The sequence below is a fragment of the Varroa jacobsoni genome, unplaced genomic scaffold (assembly GCF_002532875.2).
Source record: "Varroa jacobsoni isolate VJ856 unplaced genomic scaffold, vjacob_1.0 scaffold_585, whole genome shotgun sequence".
In the NCBI taxonomy this organism is placed as follows: domain Eukaryota; kingdom Metazoa; phylum Arthropoda; class Arachnida; order Mesostigmata; family Varroidae; genus Varroa; species Varroa jacobsoni.
In genome coordinates this window covers 60,048-78,859 of record NW_019213487.1, presented here as the reverse complement: position 1 = coordinate 78,859, position 18,812 = coordinate 60,048, and the positions used below count along the sequence as shown (strand labels likewise).

The 18,812-nt window shown below is 39.0% G+C and overlaps 1 protein-coding gene across 8 annotated transcripts in view; it reads right to left on the bottom strand.

The window, feature by feature from the left end:
- The window catches only part of Gclc (glutamate--cysteine ligase), a 20,581-nt gene extending 3,483 nt beyond the window's left edge, over nucleotides 1-17,098 (bottom strand). Inside the window, exons 1-7 of one of the 8 annotated variants that reach the window (XM_022835347.2) lie at nucleotides 17,004-17,098; nucleotides 9,708-10,038; nucleotides 3,015-3,225; nucleotides 2,304-2,495; nucleotides 2,006-2,135; nucleotides 1,215-1,385; nucleotides 951-1,129 (exon numbers count right to left, since the gene is read on the bottom strand). In XM_022835347.2, coding sequence (XP_022691082.1) covers nucleotides 951-1,129; nucleotides 1,215-1,385; nucleotides 2,006-2,135; nucleotides 2,304-2,495; nucleotides 3,015-3,225; nucleotides 9,708-9,904 — 1,080 coding nt within the window. In that variant the 5' untranslated portion in view covers nucleotides 9,905-10,038; nucleotides 17,004-17,098. Of the gene's footprint in view, nucleotides 1-950; nucleotides 1,130-1,214; nucleotides 1,386-2,005; nucleotides 2,136-2,303; nucleotides 2,496-3,014; nucleotides 3,226-9,707; nucleotides 10,039-11,352; nucleotides 11,377-12,034; nucleotides 12,413-13,146; nucleotides 13,165-13,218; nucleotides 13,478-17,003 lie in introns of those variants that run through there. The other 7 variants (XM_022835346.2, XM_022835348.1, XM_022835345.2 and 4 more) reach the window with 7 other exon arrangements.
- Nucleotides 17,099-18,812: the final 1,714 nt, after the last annotated feature.

The following is an 18,812-nucleotide window of genomic DNA, read 5'->3' as shown; positions in this document are numbered from 1 at the left end:
CACAATTTTAAGGCTAATAGTATTAGCATCAAAATTTGTTCGCCACAAGATGTTCCTAAGAAAAATGCTTCGGCTCGAAGGAGGAGATTCGATTGATCCGTAGCCAGATGTAGTCACTTTATCGCCGTACATAGCGTTATGATGGAACAAAAGTACTGACTGACTTTTACGTGCTTCATTAAAACCCAGAGAGCGATAACTGGGTTAAGCATCTCACCAGCAGAAATGTCTATTTTGCAAAAACAGAGGCAAAACCAGCTCCGTTTTGCTGTATGTGCTCACTGATGCGGGATCGTGAAGATAAAGCGAAAAAAATATTGTTACAACTTTTAAACAGCTTCGGGGGAACTTCTAGAGAATTCTTCAGTAGAATGCGGTGTGTTTCAGGTTCTTCATCACATTGACATGGAACGTTTGACTGACGGCGATCTGCGGGTGAATAGCGGAGAAACGACACGCCCCCTGACAAAACAAGAGCTGATAAGGTCGATGATTCTGACTGGTTAAAAATTGGCTATACGAACGGCATGAAGTAGAACCGATTGAGTGCTTCGGTTCTGAAACTCGTCGACCGAGAATCGGTAGCCCATTGTGTGATTCAATTAGAATAGTACTTAGCTCCGTCCGACTCTCGATTCGATTTACCTGCACGATGTTCAGAGCGTCCTACTGAATACATGTATTCACTCAGATTATCGTTCTTTAACAATGCTTCAGTAATTCCATGACAACAGCGTACCCAAAAAATCCTGCAAATATTCTATTTAGGCACAATTTCATCAAATAGCAAATTTTAACTAAATCATAATGGACAATGTGAGTACTGTTGCGTACATAATGAAGGGCCTTGATGCTCACATAGAGGCAAAATTGCTTTTGGCTCGAAGCTGTTGTTGAGGTGTGGTAAATGTTTGACGTGGTTTCACATAATAAACGTAAAAGACACCAACCTGTGCTAGGAGGTGGTCTACTCCATTAGCGCGTAGCTTATCATAGTATTCTTTGTTATATACGACTTCGATGTCATTAAAGTGCTCGCCTTTATCTGAGATATAACAGTCGATAGTTCCATAGCGTGATTTTTTGATTCGCTGCTTTTCGTCGTCTCGTCGACAGTCGACCGAGTCACCTGTGAAAGTCAAAGTGTTGACCTTAAATCCTAAGGAGATTCGCGATATGTTAACTTGCTTTATTTGCCATAGCAAAATACGAACCAATAACGTTCCAACGACAGTCCCGATCTACCAGGTATCCACGGAATACAGGTGAGGCCGCGCTGAGCGCCATCACTACAGGACAGATTGGCGCCAATTGATCGTACAAGCGCCGTGCCTCCGAAATGTTACATGCCTGGAAGGTTACCTGTAGGCAGCAGTTGCCCATTCCTGCGAAGAGTACGCACATCGACGTCTAATATTAGTTCTTGATTGTATTTATCTTTATATTGATTTGCAATCAACTTCTTTAATGCACGAAACAGGCACCAAAAATCACATCGGACAGGTAATGACAACTCAAACTGAAGAACCCCTCTATAGACTCTAGCATTCATTGTCAACCTGCACATCGCAAAGATTTCCGTATAGAGGCGACACACGGAGGAATGAAGTCGTAAAACTTGTTAACCAACCAATACGCCTGCCAAAACCTCCGTGCGTCGCACCGTGAGTACCATTTAAAATACTTTACAAGTTACTGCCAGACTGGTCAGAACTGAACGCGGACATTGGGCTGATTTTAATGATTCACATGAAAACTCAAAATATTAAATAAAAAAAATAAATAAAATTTCTATTTTAAATTTTCTATTGAAACAATTGTTTTTTCAAAATATATAAAATTCTAAAAAACGAACTCCGTAAACGGTGCCAACTTTGGCTCATTGCCATATCTAGACTTTTAACGCAACGTAGGTATGCTGACTGAAATCATTTTAACCAACCGCTTCCATAGCGTGAGTTCATAAATATAAACAATTCGACACGTACGTTTGTCCTAAACTTACCAAAGCCCATGGCGTCCATATAGATATGATCAGGCTTGATTGCCTGTTTCGCATCCGGGTCGCCAAAATCTTCTTCGATGAATGGACTCGGGGTCTTCTCGTCCTTGAAGATCGGCACATGGATGGCCACCTTCAATATTGAGCGAAGCACAAGTACAATTTACACTACACTTCTATCGCAGTATTTCATTTCAATAAACTGAATCAAGCCCCGCTATGGAACATACGCGCCCGCCGAACTCCACCGAACGAAGTTCACCAGCCTCATGTAAATAATGCGTATATATATATATCTGACCTTTTTGCCACGTCGTTCAAGGATGTTACGGGCGAGCGTCTTAAAGCGCGGATGTCCTTGAAAGACAACTTCATCAGGGAGCGATATTGATTGGAGGTAAGATGTTGACCAATTTGGTTTAAATGCAGGTGACGTAAAGGTTCCACGACCCAGTCGAGGGAATGTCGTCAAACACATCAGGTGTTCATTTGCCTTAAAAGATGTTAAGCACATCGTGAATTACATCACAATATGCAGTGCACCATATATTTTTTATACATATAAGCTTATTGTCAGCAAAGCCTGGCACAATGATTCATAGGTAAAACGAATCGGTCTTTAGAATCTCTAATTGATCACGTTAACTCATCGAGCTCGCTTTTATATTACTATGCGCTTTATTATAGGTCGAAATTTACCAATATTAAAATTTGTTTTCAACTTCCACTAGTTTGAAATTCCACTCTTGAGATGAACAAGTAGCATATATTTAAACCCTTCAAATTGTTCCGAATGAGTGCAATAAATACGATCCATATAATAGAATACCTCTAGCCGACACATATATATATGTACATGTATAAATTGATTTATGACTATTTGTATATACACACAGCATGAAACATCTCTCGGTAACCTGGTTGTTCGTTCTATAGCTGTACAACGAATATATATATATATATATATATATATATATATATATATATATCAGGTGAACTTTTGTTGACAAACCTGAAGGAGCCTTTGAACATATTTTCTTCGGTCTCGCATATTTGACTCGACAACGTTAAGGTGCGATAACAGACTCCCGTACGGCTGGCCAGGAGTGCCTTCTATCATATATGAAGCGAATTCCGGTCGCCAAAGACTTTTGCATTTTGTCGGATTTGTCTTCTCTTCTTGTTGTAGTACTGGAAGCAGTTCGTTCGCACGAAGACTCAACCTGTAGCAGGGTTACAATTGTGTACGTCATGTCAGATACTAAAATCGAAAAGCGACCCTTACATACAAAGGGCACTGTACGACGAATATCTGACACGTATGTCTACATTACATACTTAAAAAATAATAAGCGAAAAATGCTATATACTTGTTAATGACATCTATTCTTGTGGTTGTGTTAATTGGAAATATTGTGAATTTCGTTCAGGAAAGCATAGAAGGCTAAAATCAGCTTCAACTTGATATTTCGATAAGCAAAAAGTAAATCCCACTTCAAATATATAACTAACTCGTAATGAACTTAGTTAGGTTGCCTTCTTTGTGTATGCTGTCATCACAAGATACCGTTAAGAACTTCACCTCCCCTCAGAACTTCACCTCCCCTCAGAACTTCACCTCCCCTCAGAACTTCACCTCCCCTCAGAACTTCACCTCCCCTCAGAACTTCACTCCTGTAATTCATAGCCACGTAAATCAAATAATCTGTTAATTAAAATATATGTATGTGCATAACTTGCTCAACCCATAATACGAAGATCTCCCATACATCGACTCGCCTGACAAGTTATTTATCGAGATCTATAAATCAATCCTTAAAGAAAATCGGCTTAAACTACTTCAGGTTGCACACTACACTTCATAAGCAACCCGTGAGTTGAACAAACGACGATCTGGTACAGAGTTTGTAAGGCAATTGATAATTTTCTGCCCCATCTCCGTCTATCCATTGCTTCTGATCCGTTGCAACACCTACGAGGTGTTTTTAATTCTGTGTCCTGGATTTAAACCGTTAGTTTCACCGTTATTTCAAACGGCTAGTTTCTTTTAGCACATAAACGAAACTGACTACACTCGGATTCGAACCTGGACCACATCACGCGCCTTTTAGTTACAACTGCACTATTATGGTAACTTGGTGCGAGACTTAGCCAGTAAAACCTTGTCGTTTTTTTACACGTTCTTAAGCGAAAAAGCATAAAATGGGCTAGAAAGAAAAGAATGGAACCAAGCTCAGTCAGCTCACAATTGAATCTTCTGTTACATGTTTTTTCTCTACGTCCCGTAAAAACTTTATCTTTTCAATTGCAACAAATTTACCTGGGTTTGCTTTTTTTTTTGAAAAAGTTGAAAAGTGCTCATACGTTCATAAAATAACTCATGAAAAATATATTCTTTTATTTTATTTTTATCTTTATATATATTTATAAGCTTTATTTTTGCCATATTGAAAAAATAGCAGTATTTACATTATATTATCACTGCATGTGCTGATCTTTCTTCAAATTAATATCGTTTATGAATGTCTGTTGAGTTTATAGATACGATCGAGGAGCTATTAACCCTTTTTGAAACGCAGTTCTCTTAACGGCACTTAACACGTAATAACTTACATGGCCGCTAAGTGCTATTGGAATCTAGTAATAAATTAATATTTTGAATTCGGACTGTCCATTGCACATATATATGCATAGTAATAAATCCAATTACTAGATCCCAATACGTTTCTTACTATTTTGAAGTTCGATGCACGAGAAACAAACATTGTTAAAAAATTTTTCGCTCTATTTCAGCCAACGATATGTGCCACGACCTTATTGGGTTTCTAGCGTAACAAACCGGTCGCTTGCAACCGGGGACCTAACCACCCCAATAAACCGAAGAATAGACAGATTCTACGTCAAACTGAAGATTTTTTTCGTACATAGATAGAAACTTCCCAGTTTAAAACAATCATCACCCTGTCGGGCCCTATTAACAAGTCTAAATGATATAGAACCGGGCGTCAATGCAAAGCAGACTTGCACATAATACTACAACATGCATCTCACGTCAGAGCTATGATAGTTTGATTTCGGAATAATTGCTGTAATTTAATATAATTAAAACATTTAAAAATTAAAAACAAATATGATCACATACTATAATTTATAGTTATCAAGCATTCGATTTATTATGTATTAAATTACTACAGTGTTAACATATCTAATTTTCTTATCTTTTTGGGTCGTAACAAAGCCACAATAAACGATGCTAAAAAAATTTAGATGTGAAAATACCCTATAAAAACTTGACAATGAAAAAGTACTTAATTTTAATTTTATTTATTAAGTTGATTTAATTTTGTTGCTCGTCGAACCCAACCACCGGAGAACGATAAGTTATCTGGAAACTTATAAGACTTTAAACTTGAATATCAACAGACGTTACCAGGCAGGTCGAAATGAACTACAAATATCTCAAACACGTCATTCCCCGTTTAAAGCTTTACCTGCTAGGCCGATGTTCATTAGTCTATATTAGCAAATAATGATATACTGCACGTTTCGCTGATGTAAAATGAGAATAAAGACAAAAACAACAAATAAAGATACAATTTCCGATCTGGAATTAAAAAAAAGCTTAAATAACTTAAAGCTTTAAGTCAGAGACTCGGAAGCCTACTCCGTAAATACGGCTTCTGTTCTTGTATATATCTATAATGTATTCTATATGAAACATAACGAGCTCTTTTTATTCAATCTGTAGAGAGAATAAGACAGAACGATACGACCTCAGAGAATGGGCAATTGTGAAGGTGTGCATCTGCAACTGATCGAACTCAGATTCGTGTATACTCTGACATGCCTGACATAAGATTAAATTCGTTAAGTTACTGACTACTACTAAGTACGTTAGGTTAAATACATTGTTTCTCTATCAGAGCAAGCAAATATTTCATCTACACCATATGTTATGTATCAAAGCATAGCACACAAAAACTATTTTGGTTACCAAAACGTGCTATTTTCAGGTTTCACCGATCATAATCTACCGAATTGAGCTTCTGCTATATATAAACAGCTTAAAAAGATGTTGCTAGAAGTAGTTTCCAGGGTTCGTCGCAGATATGATCTTTTCGCAATATATAATTCGAGTCATAGGACCTCGTCGCTTAACGTTACGGAGGAACACGAAGTCGACCAAAAACCAAAGATAGATTCGAGGTTTGTTTCACGTTATTACGTATTTGGTTATTAATCGTTATCTAGCTGGTGTTAATCGCTGCATCATCAAGAAAACGCTTATGCCTTCTGCAGCCCAAAGGTCTCTGCGACTTCAAAATGTGCTTACCCGTGGCTCTTAGTGCCGTTCCAAGGGGTTTTATTTTACTGTTTTACTGAAATTTGTTTTGTTTTAATGGATCCGCTGCTAAGCATCTCTCACATTAGAATTTAAAAATCTTAACTTCTCCAATAGCAAACTGAGTACGGCGTCAGATTCAGAACCATGATACTTTGTTTGTAATTTATCAGTTCTAAGTAGTTTGACCGCGACACTTCTTGCTTATAGTACATTCGAAATTCGTTCCCGCCGCGGTGGAGGCACTGTTCCCTAAAAAGCTTACTAGTACTTCTGATGCAAGCTTTATTTGACCGATCCATCAAACCACCATTTTAGTGGCCACTGTTAACACACACACACATACACACACACACACACAGACACACACCCACACACACAAACACACACACAGACACACACACACAGGAAGTGAACTTCCTCTTCCGATGTAATGCGTTTTTGTGACCTATGTAATAGGATAAATTGGTTCTTTTCAGGGACACGAAGATTTTCCGTATGCGCGGTGAATGGATAACAGCAAAAAACAATCACTCCACGATTCTTCAAGGTCGTGCTATTACGAGATCTGTTTACGTCGATCCTACTGACTGTAGTAAATCGATTACTCATGTTTTCTGTTTGGAGTATTCTTAGAGAGTAGAGTCCTTTATGCCCTTTACACTGTCCACACCACCACGGATCTGCTTTACCGAAACAGACTATTTCCCTTCGCAATGATCACATTCATCAATTAATCTATTGATTATGCAGGTTACACTTAACTTTTACGAAGTGCTTCCTTTTCTTACGTTTGAAATCCTATAGAAGTGACGCGAATAAACCGTTCGGGAATTCTAGTTAGCTCCAATATACTAGTAACCAATGTAGATAAAAATAGATCCTTCAGGATTTAAGCAAAACTACCGATTTCTCCTTGCAACCCGTCCTCCTATCCATTTATGGTGAACAAAAAACATCCAGAGCAATAATTTCGAATGTGTTAACCTCAATGTAATTGTTTTCGCCAGTCGTTTCCCTTTGACAGCACCTCTGCCGTTAACTCCTCTAACAGTTAGTCGTTTGTCTCCCAAAAAAGGCCTTTGCAAGAAGTTATCAGTATAGGTCTTATGCGTAGATGCATGTGTCACATAGTTTCATTTACAACCCTGGTATTTGTTTTAGCTGAATAATTAAGAGTTTTCCAACGACCCTTATCAGAGAAACATGACCTTTGATCGACTATGTTACTAGAAATGAACTAGCAAACGCCTCTGACTTATAATCATCGAAAAGACATTAATGGCAGGCCTCAAACCGCGAAGTTCCTATTTGACAGCGTACAAGCTTGTGAGACAGTCACGCTCGCATTTGCTGGAACGCTATAAACAAAAATTGATATGGATGCCTTTCTTGCATCCTAGATTATTCTTGAAGCAGCTTTGGCAGGTCGCAGATACTTTTATAACGGACCTTCAATCGAGGTCCAGAGAAGACCACATAGAAAAAGACACATTGATTTCGAATGGGTAAATACACGGCTTTATGAACACAGATCATTTTATGAACTCTACTTAATAATGCAGAAACATGATGTTCAGTAAGTTTCGCGTCTGCCTTTATTGGATACTTCGGGGACGCTCGCATGGCTCATTTGTAATTGGCTTCATCTATTTGGTGATCATAAACAACACTTCATGAATATTTTTACAGTTTTCTATTTGTTTCAATAGTGTTTTCCATGATTGTTTACTAAAATAGTTTGACAGGTAAGGCAACAAAAAAAATACAAAGCAAACGGCATCTATAGTCGTTGCTAAGGGCTTCAATCCAAATACGAAATAAAAATATGAGCAGTAACAAACTAGTAGCAACAGAATATATGTCTATAAAACTTCGTAACGCAACGGTGGCATCGTTTTAAAGATGTTATTCCGACATGTATAGTCAAGTTCCAGCAAAGCGTCAACAACAGGCATTTTTCAGCTATCGCCGCAACAGCAGAAGTGTCATCATCCCAATAGTTTCCTCCTGTTCAATTTTTCTATTCGTTTGCGGAAGTCGCAAACGATCTAAGAAGTTGATAAACGCGACCTATCGCCATACACCTGCTAGCGGGTGATAACTTATTGTTAGGTTTGCATTGTGGAACAAATGCTCTGCTGCTTCACTCATGTTTCTCAAGGTAAACAATTCGGGAAGGTACGGCAACTTCATAAGTTACAATAAAAACGACTGAAACAAATCAAAGCAGAGTGAAGAATTACTCAGGAAGTCTCAAATTCTCTATATCAATACGGCACCGTCCTATGAATAGCAGCAAGTAAATCTATAGAAAAAGAATCCGAACGCCAGACTTAATTGAGATTGGCAGTGGAGACCATGATGTATGGGCAAACGGCCCTTGACACCATTATAATACAACCAAATTAAAACTTATAAACAGCTTGGGTTTTCTGATAATGGGAAAAGCGCTTTATTGCAAAGCCGACAGATTTTATTCAAAGCGATTGTCTACAGCCGCTTGATTGATATGGTTTGTCCAACTGTTTTTTGATGAGAGCAAAGTTACTCAGCTGATTGTCTTTTATACGCCTCATGAACATCTGTTCATAATTACACGCACCGTAAGAACACCCACTTTTTTGATAGCTACCATTTTCTCACTCGCTAATCATTGTGATTAAATCGAAGTCAGGACTCATATCCACTGCCCATTAGCGGAGTTGCTTTAGCTGAAATCAGGTCAAACAAGGTCAATGTAATGGAAAAGCTGACTGACCAAAACCTGTTATTTCTGCAAATAGCTGATTCACCGGAAATCACACTCAGCAAAACCTACAGTATTGCTAATTATGGCAATGTCTGACAACATGACCTGTGGGTTCGCACTTGGTAACAACTAGAACCCAGCTTAGCATCGCTCTTGTAACAGCAGAACAGGTCCTGATATTGTTTTATTCGTATCAGGTTTCTTGTTTATATCGAGCGGTATGTGGTAAAAGCAAGGATCAATACGTGCCGTCCAAGATGGACACTTTGTCATGCAAGGGATCACACGTAAGGCCCGGGCAATCCTCACAAATAACAACCCAAGTTCATCTATTTTTTATTACTATATCATACACCGGGATTGGCCAGTAAGGGGTTACCGAGAAATGAATATTTCTCTGGAGCAGACTTTATACTAATCATTTTATATCCCAAAGGTGTTTACCAGTAACATTAAGCACGTATGCCATCTTCAAGGTTTAGAACTGATGTGGTCATTCGAGTCTTATGATTTCACCGTACACTCCGCATTAAGACAGGACGACATTACTTGGTACCGCATAATGACCACTTTTATTCTATCAGCACAAACTAACATACATGGGCACTTACTTTGCAGTTTTGTCTTCATCGTCGAATTTGATAAGGATATACTCGATTTCATCGCCGAACTTGAGACAATCGTTTTGTCGATCCTTGAGCCTATTGTATTGATTGATGAACTGTATGATCGCGTGTTGTCTCACATGCTCACAATACTTCTGTACCTCCTTCCAGGTTAGGGGGGTTCCCTCCGATAGCAAACCCATTTTCACTGTGTATCAAGTCCGCTTTAGTAAATCAATCGTACGACAAATCAGGAACTGCAAGACAAATCGCACACTCTCGTGATCCGTTGAAACCAAACGGCGGTAGCCACTTTCTAAAGGTCCCTTGACACCACCTAAGGAGATAATCATACGGCGCAATATAGGGCACAGAAATTAGCAAGAATCACTAGCAAGTGAAAACTTTGTTTTGAAACCACTAATTGGACCCTCACTTTTCACCTATGTATCGATTTACGCTTTGGTTATATTTTTTAACTTCAAGGGAGAGACGGTTGAGCGAGAGGAATTCAGCGATGTAGTCAAAACTAACTGCTAGCCTATAGAATTGCTAACAATCATGTAAGAAACTAGACCGAAAATGTACATTTCGCACAAATCCGCACAATACTTATAAGTAATCGAAATGGATGACAGACCAAATTCGCATTGACTTGGAGTAATAGAGGTAAAGTATCCAATGGGCGCCTCAAAGGCAAACAGATACGGCAATATCACTCGAGCTTACTAGCTCAATCTGCTTACACACTTACATGTTGAGTACACATCGTTATCTTTCGGCCTTGGATCGATAAATCGGTTGCAAAACACAAAGAATATTTAGAAGCTGACAAAGTACACATTTTAAATGTTCTCACGAGTTATATGGTACGTTCGTATTAAACCATATAACCCCGATTTGGTCTAGCAGACCGAGCACAAATGAGATCTGGGCTCGAACTATATAGCAGCCTATGCGCATTCATAAGCAAAACTCAAATCTGTTCGTATAAGGGTAGGTACGATATGAAATTAAGGCTTGACATCGTCAAGTCCATCACATCAACAGGCCATGAGCGAGCCAGCTTTCATGAATCCGTCGTTCGTGTCCAGCGTAATTAACAAGATGGTGTCAAAGCCCAATCTGATACCTGGTGCTGGTTGACGTGAATACCGGCTACCCAGTAACTATTTTCGACTAGCTTCAATCACACGGTGCCACATGCACTCATTTAATTCTTGCGTAGCTAACAGCTGTACAGAAAATTAAAGCTCCAATAATTTTTGTATCCAGTAGGTAGAAGCAGTTATGTTTACCAGTCTGAATGACAAAATTTTCTCACTACCGCTCGACATTAGGAATATTCGATCGCTGTCACCTGCTGCGGCCCGTGTTGCAGCCCACTCAGCCGGAATTGCAATACCGCAGCTCATGTAACGCTGCACGGAGCTGACTATTAACCAGGAAATGTCCGATAATTACTATATATATGTACATGATGCGAACGTATTTTATAAAAAAAAAACAGGCTGATGAAAGGATAACAGCCAGTGATGATACGATACGTCCATGCACTGTGTAGACAATGTAATACACTGAGTAGTGATGTTATCCATTGACAACGATTTCAAGGGAGAAACATCCCACTCTAGTAAAACGTTGCCCTTACAATTTTTCGTCGGCACAAGCACGCTTTTGATGACCGTACGCAGCAACAGCTAACTGTAAGAACACCAGTAGCAATATATATTAAGCTCACTTTGCAAGCCGTATCGTCTCTATCTAAGAAGCAACTGTAATGGCAATCATATAATCAAGTTATAATAATATATATATATATATATATAATGACAATAGCACTAGCAGAAGCTTCGGTCGAAATTAGCCGACAGCAAACACATCGACGGTCAGACGTTCTCCACAAACAACAGTTACGATACGGACGCCCCCTACGGCACGTACATCTAACAGGGCTGACCGCTGCGAACGAGTGTGCGACGCACTCTGAACATCGCACGGCACAGACCACAACAACAATATCGAACAACAGCAACAGTTGCATAAAAAATTTTCCACAGCGGCTTATGTCCTACTTGGCTTTAGCAGCCTCCGCGAAATTGAGTCGAGTGGTGTAGCCATCCCCGGCAGGAGAAGGCACCACATGCACAATAACCATTCAGCTCAGCAGCATCGTCAACTGACCACGCTTGCCTTAACACGCGTGTGCCTTAAGTGTGTATATACATTTATACATTATACATGTGTGCATATATGTAATACATAGCTGATCGTAATAGAAAATTCGCCTGTCTACAACTGCTGTCGCCTGTAGCACTGCGCGAGACCATTACCATGAATCATCTATGCCACTGTCGATTGTCGTAACGTCGCTGCCTTACGCGCAGGAACTGTAATGATTGCCACTCGTGTTTCTGATAATTTCGTGGTTACTATCACAGCCACTGGTAATCGGCATCAATGCAATACGGGTACTTCTTGCCATTGCGGCAGTTCTCGACTGCCTCTGCTGCTTTGAACAGTGTTAATAAGGAGGCAGGGTTCTGTGCTGGTTCAAAATCGTCTGGTCTGGTCTAGTTTGATCTGGTCGCTGCTCACGTATATATACTGTGTGTACGAGAAATTATTGCGCGGAAGGGTGTAGTTCGGCTGTCGTTATACCGGCTACACCGGTCTAGGTTACCCGACACGATGACCGTTACAACAGACGGGCGCCAGCCACAACAGCGCGAAGGCGTCGCCTAAACTTAGTCCCTACAGTAGTCCTATGCCTTGTGTGCGCCACAAAAGGAAAGTGGCAATAGATGCCATAGAGGGCGCTGACGGTTTCGATTCCAAAAGGGTGAACCGCGCGAAGATCTAAGTTATTACAGGATAAAGCCCACAAAACAGAAACGCAGGAAAAATAAAAATCAATTAAGGAAATGGATGCGTTGCTTTTTAGCATTGTTAAGATGAAGAAAACTGTTGTCTGCAAAGGGCGAAGTTAGGCTCTTTTATTCATCAAAGTTCCCGCAGACACCATACGTGTTTCCCTCCTAAATTCAGAAACACGTGGTGGTAAGTTCCACTCCGGGCGTAGACATTCTGCGTTTCATACTACTGGAAGGAGCCAACTATTGTGGAGCATACATGAACTGACCTTGTAAATTAAAGTCCGGCGTCAGTCTGCTGAAGTGCATGCAAAGTAGATCTGGGCTACCGAACGTTCGAGATTCTATGTCAAATATCACTTGAGCAGTTGGAGTTTGAAGATTAGAATAATAACAAAGCAAGACTAAGTTAAATGGAGGCTTTGAGATGAGCATATGAAAGGCGGCTTATAGGTATTTCTTATAGAAATCTCTTATAGATATGAAATGTTTCGAAGGGCAACGATTTTCGCCGAAAACCAGTTTGAAATCAGGTTAGAAAACCTAGCTGGGAGTATCTGGAAATCTAGTACCTGTAACAACACAAAACGTTGGTTCTTTCTTCCAATGCTAATAATCGGAGATGATCCAAAATTCTTATTTACCGTCCGTAAGAGTCATACAAGTTGTTTACAGAACGATGCTACAATCACCAGAAACAAAGACCACCAGGTATCCGTATGGAGGTTACGTTAATGGTCTGAAGTCCTCAATCGCCGTTAAAACCGCGAGCCAAATTCAATGTCACAGTGTAACGCACGTTCGTTTCTTGTACAAACAATAACCTTTGTTCCATGGAGCTCTCCACTCCATGGACACGATGGCTAGACACACCACTGTAACTAAAGGTGACGTATTGAACCAAATAGGTAGATACGGTAGCACATCGTCACCTTATCATTGGCATGACTAATCCGTGTTGGGCACACGACACACAAAGTTCCTATAAGAGACAAGCGCGTAGTTTGTATGCCGTTCTCACGTCGAGCAACGGGGCCGCTATGGATAGGTTGCCGCTGGTTGTCGATGTCTTCGCGCAACGCCGGCGTTTCCTTGTTCTCCCTGCACTTGAAACTGCTTACTGGACAAAAAGCTGCACACACATATCAGACAACACAGTTATAGAATAGAAACAAAATCACCATTAGACGTGATATTGAATACCCTGCTTCCCTAACGTAAACTCCGCGACGACAGGCGCTCGCCACAAGCGGTTGTATCTCAGGCGCTGCTTCGCGACTGACGCTGTTCGCTTACATCTACACTGCCGTCTACTGCTTGGTGCATCGCTTATTTCTGCCGCCAACTCCGCGATGCCCCTTCCATCCAACCTTAAGATTAGATAAAGTATTTCGAGCAATACGCTGGACGTCTCGGGAGGGCGACGGAGAAACAACGAAGCAAAGGGCAGAAAGGACCAGAAATAGTGTCCTAATAGAACTGCAATCTAACTTTACCACCTCGTATTTGCTGCGGGGTTATATTGGAAAAGTGTACGAGATTTGCAAATATAGATGAGATTAGATGAGCTGCCGCTGCAATTTGGACTTCACACGTAGTATCTCAGCTATTACTAATATTAGCAATCTTAAACGGATTTTTGGGTGGATAAAATACGGGCAGGTAATAAGTGATAAGCACAACAACGCTGAAAATAAATGGAGGACAGTGAAAGAGGGCCAATAAATCGCAACTATAGGTGAGCAGTTGGAACAACTATAATAATAAGATTAAAAAAATAAGCCCACAGCTAAAAAAAATATAAAGAAATCGATAACAGGAGAGATTCATTTACAAATTTATCTAACGCAACTGATGCCATGCACAGTTGAAGAGGTTTAATGATGCTGTTCTTCCGAATATTATGTACGAATTCTGTTTAACCGACTCCTCGTTTTCCTACTGTAACTATTAAAGGGTCTCTTAAATAGCTAGCCTCGTGATCCGAAAATTCGACCCATGAATAACGGCAAATGCGTACGTAAATTGTGTGAATAGAAAATCTAACTAACAAGTTAAATTATCCATTGGCACGACGCGTTATTATCGCTCATCGGCATCGTAACGACTTCTAACGTAAGAAAAGCTTTGTTGAAAAAACGAAATATTTTGATTTGTTCTCATGATGCCCTGATAGCACAGATGTGCACACTATACGTTTCACAGCCGCATCGAAGCTCTACCTTGATACTAAAAAATGGGCTTGAATAAGGGCCTGGTCTTAATGCGAACGTTGCCTAGGGTGTTACAGGGCCACGTATGATAGCAGTTACCATTGCGGAAGTCAACAAAGGACTTTACCAACGAGGAGGACTATGCAAATATAGTAAACTGTCCCGCCAATTTCAAGCTGATTTGATCAAAATTTTGTATTGCAATGACTATTTTATAGAAGAAATCAACAACGCTTTTCAGATTTAAAATTCCTAAAAGAAATGAAAATGAAAAATATGAGGGGCCTAAGGAAGGCAACTTAGCTGCCGAGTAACCTAACTACAATTTTTTATTTTTCGGGTCTTCGGTAAGTGATTTTTTCGATATAAAGGGAATTGACGGAGATTGTGAAGCTAAATAGTTACTACGTTACGTAGAGCTCTTACAGATCTTAGGGGAAGAAACAGTTCGCAAACAGATTTTACGAGTGTCCGGAGGAAAACCTCGAGCGACATCTCACCAACAATAGGTTACCTCCTCGCTTATTCATCGAATTCACTGTGTCATCCAATATACCAAACGTCTTCTATAGAAAAATATAAGCATCTCGTGATTAAGCAAGTTGGGATTTAAGGATCACTTCGTCAGGTCACCGGTCATCACTGCAGCTCAGTTTGGCAAAAAATCGGGTCAGACGCTAGCTTTGAATATTCGGGTGAGCTTAGATATTAAGTCCTTAGTAGGTATTGAGGCCTTACTCTCAGCCTGAAGCACATGACAGCCTCTGTCTCTGTCCTGTCTGTACATGTCTCTTTGGATTACTACAGAAACTGTGAGAAACATGCGCCCGATCTCAAAGCTAGGTAACCTTCGGGTTGCACATGTGTTATCACATTAGCTCGTATCAGCTAGCAGATGTAGTTGATAATGAAATTTTACATCAATTTCTATTTATATCAGACTTCGTCGAAACGTATACAGACTAAACTCAAAGTTATATTGAGGTACAAGAAAAATGAATATAAAAGTAATCATATAAATTTAATAATAATAAAAATATATTTTAATAAAACTTGAAAAAGATTGCTGTCACCCAACGGTATATCTTTCTTCGTTCACAATATTCATTGGGAATTTCATCAATCACCGGCTACGTGAACGCAGCATACCAAATGATCTTTCTAATTTGGACCAATCATTTTTCACCAACAAAGTAAACAACACTGATGATGATGATTATGATGACAAACGATGATTTCATTACTGGCTGCAGTCTGTATAAGCCTAAATCATAGAAGAGACACACTTTAAATGACTTGATAAACCCTAAATTGCCATCATGCACGCTGTTTGTTATGCATATTACCTTTTTATATGTATGTTTATCAAGCAAAACAAAGTTAGTATTACAAAAATTTGTGAGCGCTCTTGTTGATCGCAAAGGATCATAGTTTAAGGGGTGCTCGGCACTGAGTAACTAACGACAGTATTACCATCAAAGATTGTTCAAAATGTGGCCTAATAATAATAATAATAATAATAATAACGGTGCAAGCGACTACTATTGATGCATAATAAAAACCACCTGTAACGTTGAATTACATCTATAAACAATGTTCCAATAAAGAAAACTAGAAACTTAATTAGATTTTAGGTTCTAAATAGGCTTATAAGCTTCCAAATCTAGAAAGTTTTGCCCAATTTAACGCTGGAAGTGCTGTTATCCTAATTAACAAACCAGTAATCGCTAGCAATTTGATAACGGAAATATCACAATAGTAGTCAAGCTGGGCTGAGCAAAATAAACACATGTCAATAATTATTTTAAATAATAGAAATGTTTTTTTTTTCCAGCTACAATAAACTGCGATGTGATCTTTGTAATGGTCTGTCTTTGATTTTGAGCGATATTTTCATTCCAATTTTACCTAGAGGCATGTACATTATTTCCTACGAAATACTTAATAAAACGTTACTACTTGTACTTTATGCATGTTTTTTTTCCTTATAATCATTTGAATCTAAACAGTAACACGTTTCGAATAGTGCAGTCAACACAATAAATAAAAGTTGATTTAAGTAAAGAAATGCACCTCTTCAAACCTTCCGTATCGAATGTTATTGTTTTTAGAGTACGTTTTTCAATTTTATCGACCTAATAAAGTTGAAAAAGCTTTCTTATAAAAGTGTATTTGAACAATAATAATGTTACGATTATTTGCTTTACAAAACTTACAAACGTCCTAAGCACGTCCTAGGCACGTGTCCACCGATTGCATGGATCCTATAAATCCTTTGTCAACATCAATCACATCTTCGATGCGGATATTACAAAAAAGCAGCAGCTAAATACAAACTCGCTTCGAAATAATGACGAAAACACAACCAGCCTCCGAGAAGTAGTGCCGGCGTTTGACGATACTGTGGTTGTAATCAAAACACAAGATTGTGTTAATTGACACAAAATTGTATCACTTGAATCAGCTGCGATTCGAAAAAAATCGCTTAAACATGACGTCCGCCAACAGCACATCAAGGTATTAACTCGATCTTCCGTACGTCACAAATACATAAAAGTCATTTGCACACAACGGCAAATACGCCTGCGACGGTGCCAACATCAGGGAACATAACATGCATGCGGAAGCGAAACAAGTAAGTTCTTGACTAGACCGACCTTAATTATTATTATACAATAGAAAATCATTATGCGGGTCTGCAAAGAGCAGTGAAGGTCTAACCTTTGCCTCACTTGAGACGGATCTGAAACTTTCATAATCAACTGCATGGGATCAGAAGTACAAGGTCGAAAGCCTTTTAGGGATGCAAATCTGTTAAATAATCTATGAATTGAAAAAAACTTGCGGAACAAGTATACTCAGTACTTCGCATTTTTATTGATGTAAGATTTGACCAAAAATACGTTCCTAATTGTTCACCTCCTGAAAATCAGCCCTAAGTGCTATTAACTTTCTGCTGCTATTGTTATATATTATGCTGGTATTATAATAATGGGACAGGGAAAAAGATGAAATCTGCCTCATAAAAAAGTAAATTAAACAAAAATGTACTCACTATAGACGAACAACGCCAGTCATTACTAGAGTAATATATTCATACGATAATCATAGTGACTTCAACGTATTACGTTCTATAAGACATTTTAAATTGTTGCATAAATGTTTATATTTATTTTACTGGAAAATATTATTAATTGGATTCGCATTTATTGGCCTAAATATGTTTAGAAATTTGTTAATGAAAATTGGCGCCTTGAAATTGATGTCGGGGAAGACAAAAAAACTCGCGAAAAAGTCATTCACGATTAATTTACTATGGTTTTCCCCACTCTCGTCTACCATCTGCTAAGCAACTTTAATCATGCATATATTGTACATTATTGGGCTGCAAGAAATTTGAAATATCTTAAACTTACTCTTACTCACTATTGATTTCAGAACAGCCTTCTGATGAGGTCATGTCAAATATCCAAAATATGGCTTCATTTATATAAATGATAATAACTGATAATAACTCACTATTCTAGAACTTCGTTTACTTGGGAGGGGCAAGAAAGAAACAAAATTGACTGCAGGCAAATGTCCTAATCGCGATGGCTGTTTTTCTAGTTGTTGTTACTTGCTAGGTAAAGTACACTTGCTAACGAAAGGGAGGTATACATTCAAATGGGTGTGACACTACCGTTTTTAGTGTTGTGTATTGCGGTCCGCGCTCTTGTCGCCTGTAAATGTATAATATATCGCCTCATTTTTAGGTGTGGCTGCTAATCCACTTCGAACTCGCTTAAACCTAACCTCGCGTGTGCCGCCCACTCTTTGTCTATTGCAATATAAACGTGTACGTCACATAGGGTGAATAACGATTAATAATCTAGCCTAATTAGGACCTTCAGGGAGAAAAAGCAACGCCAAAATAATTCTGCATTCGAAGGACCAACTCACAGAACCCTTAAAAGGTTATTCATAGTTAACCTACTATGACCAGTTTCCCCTGGTTTTAATTTCGATTATACGCTAATTACACC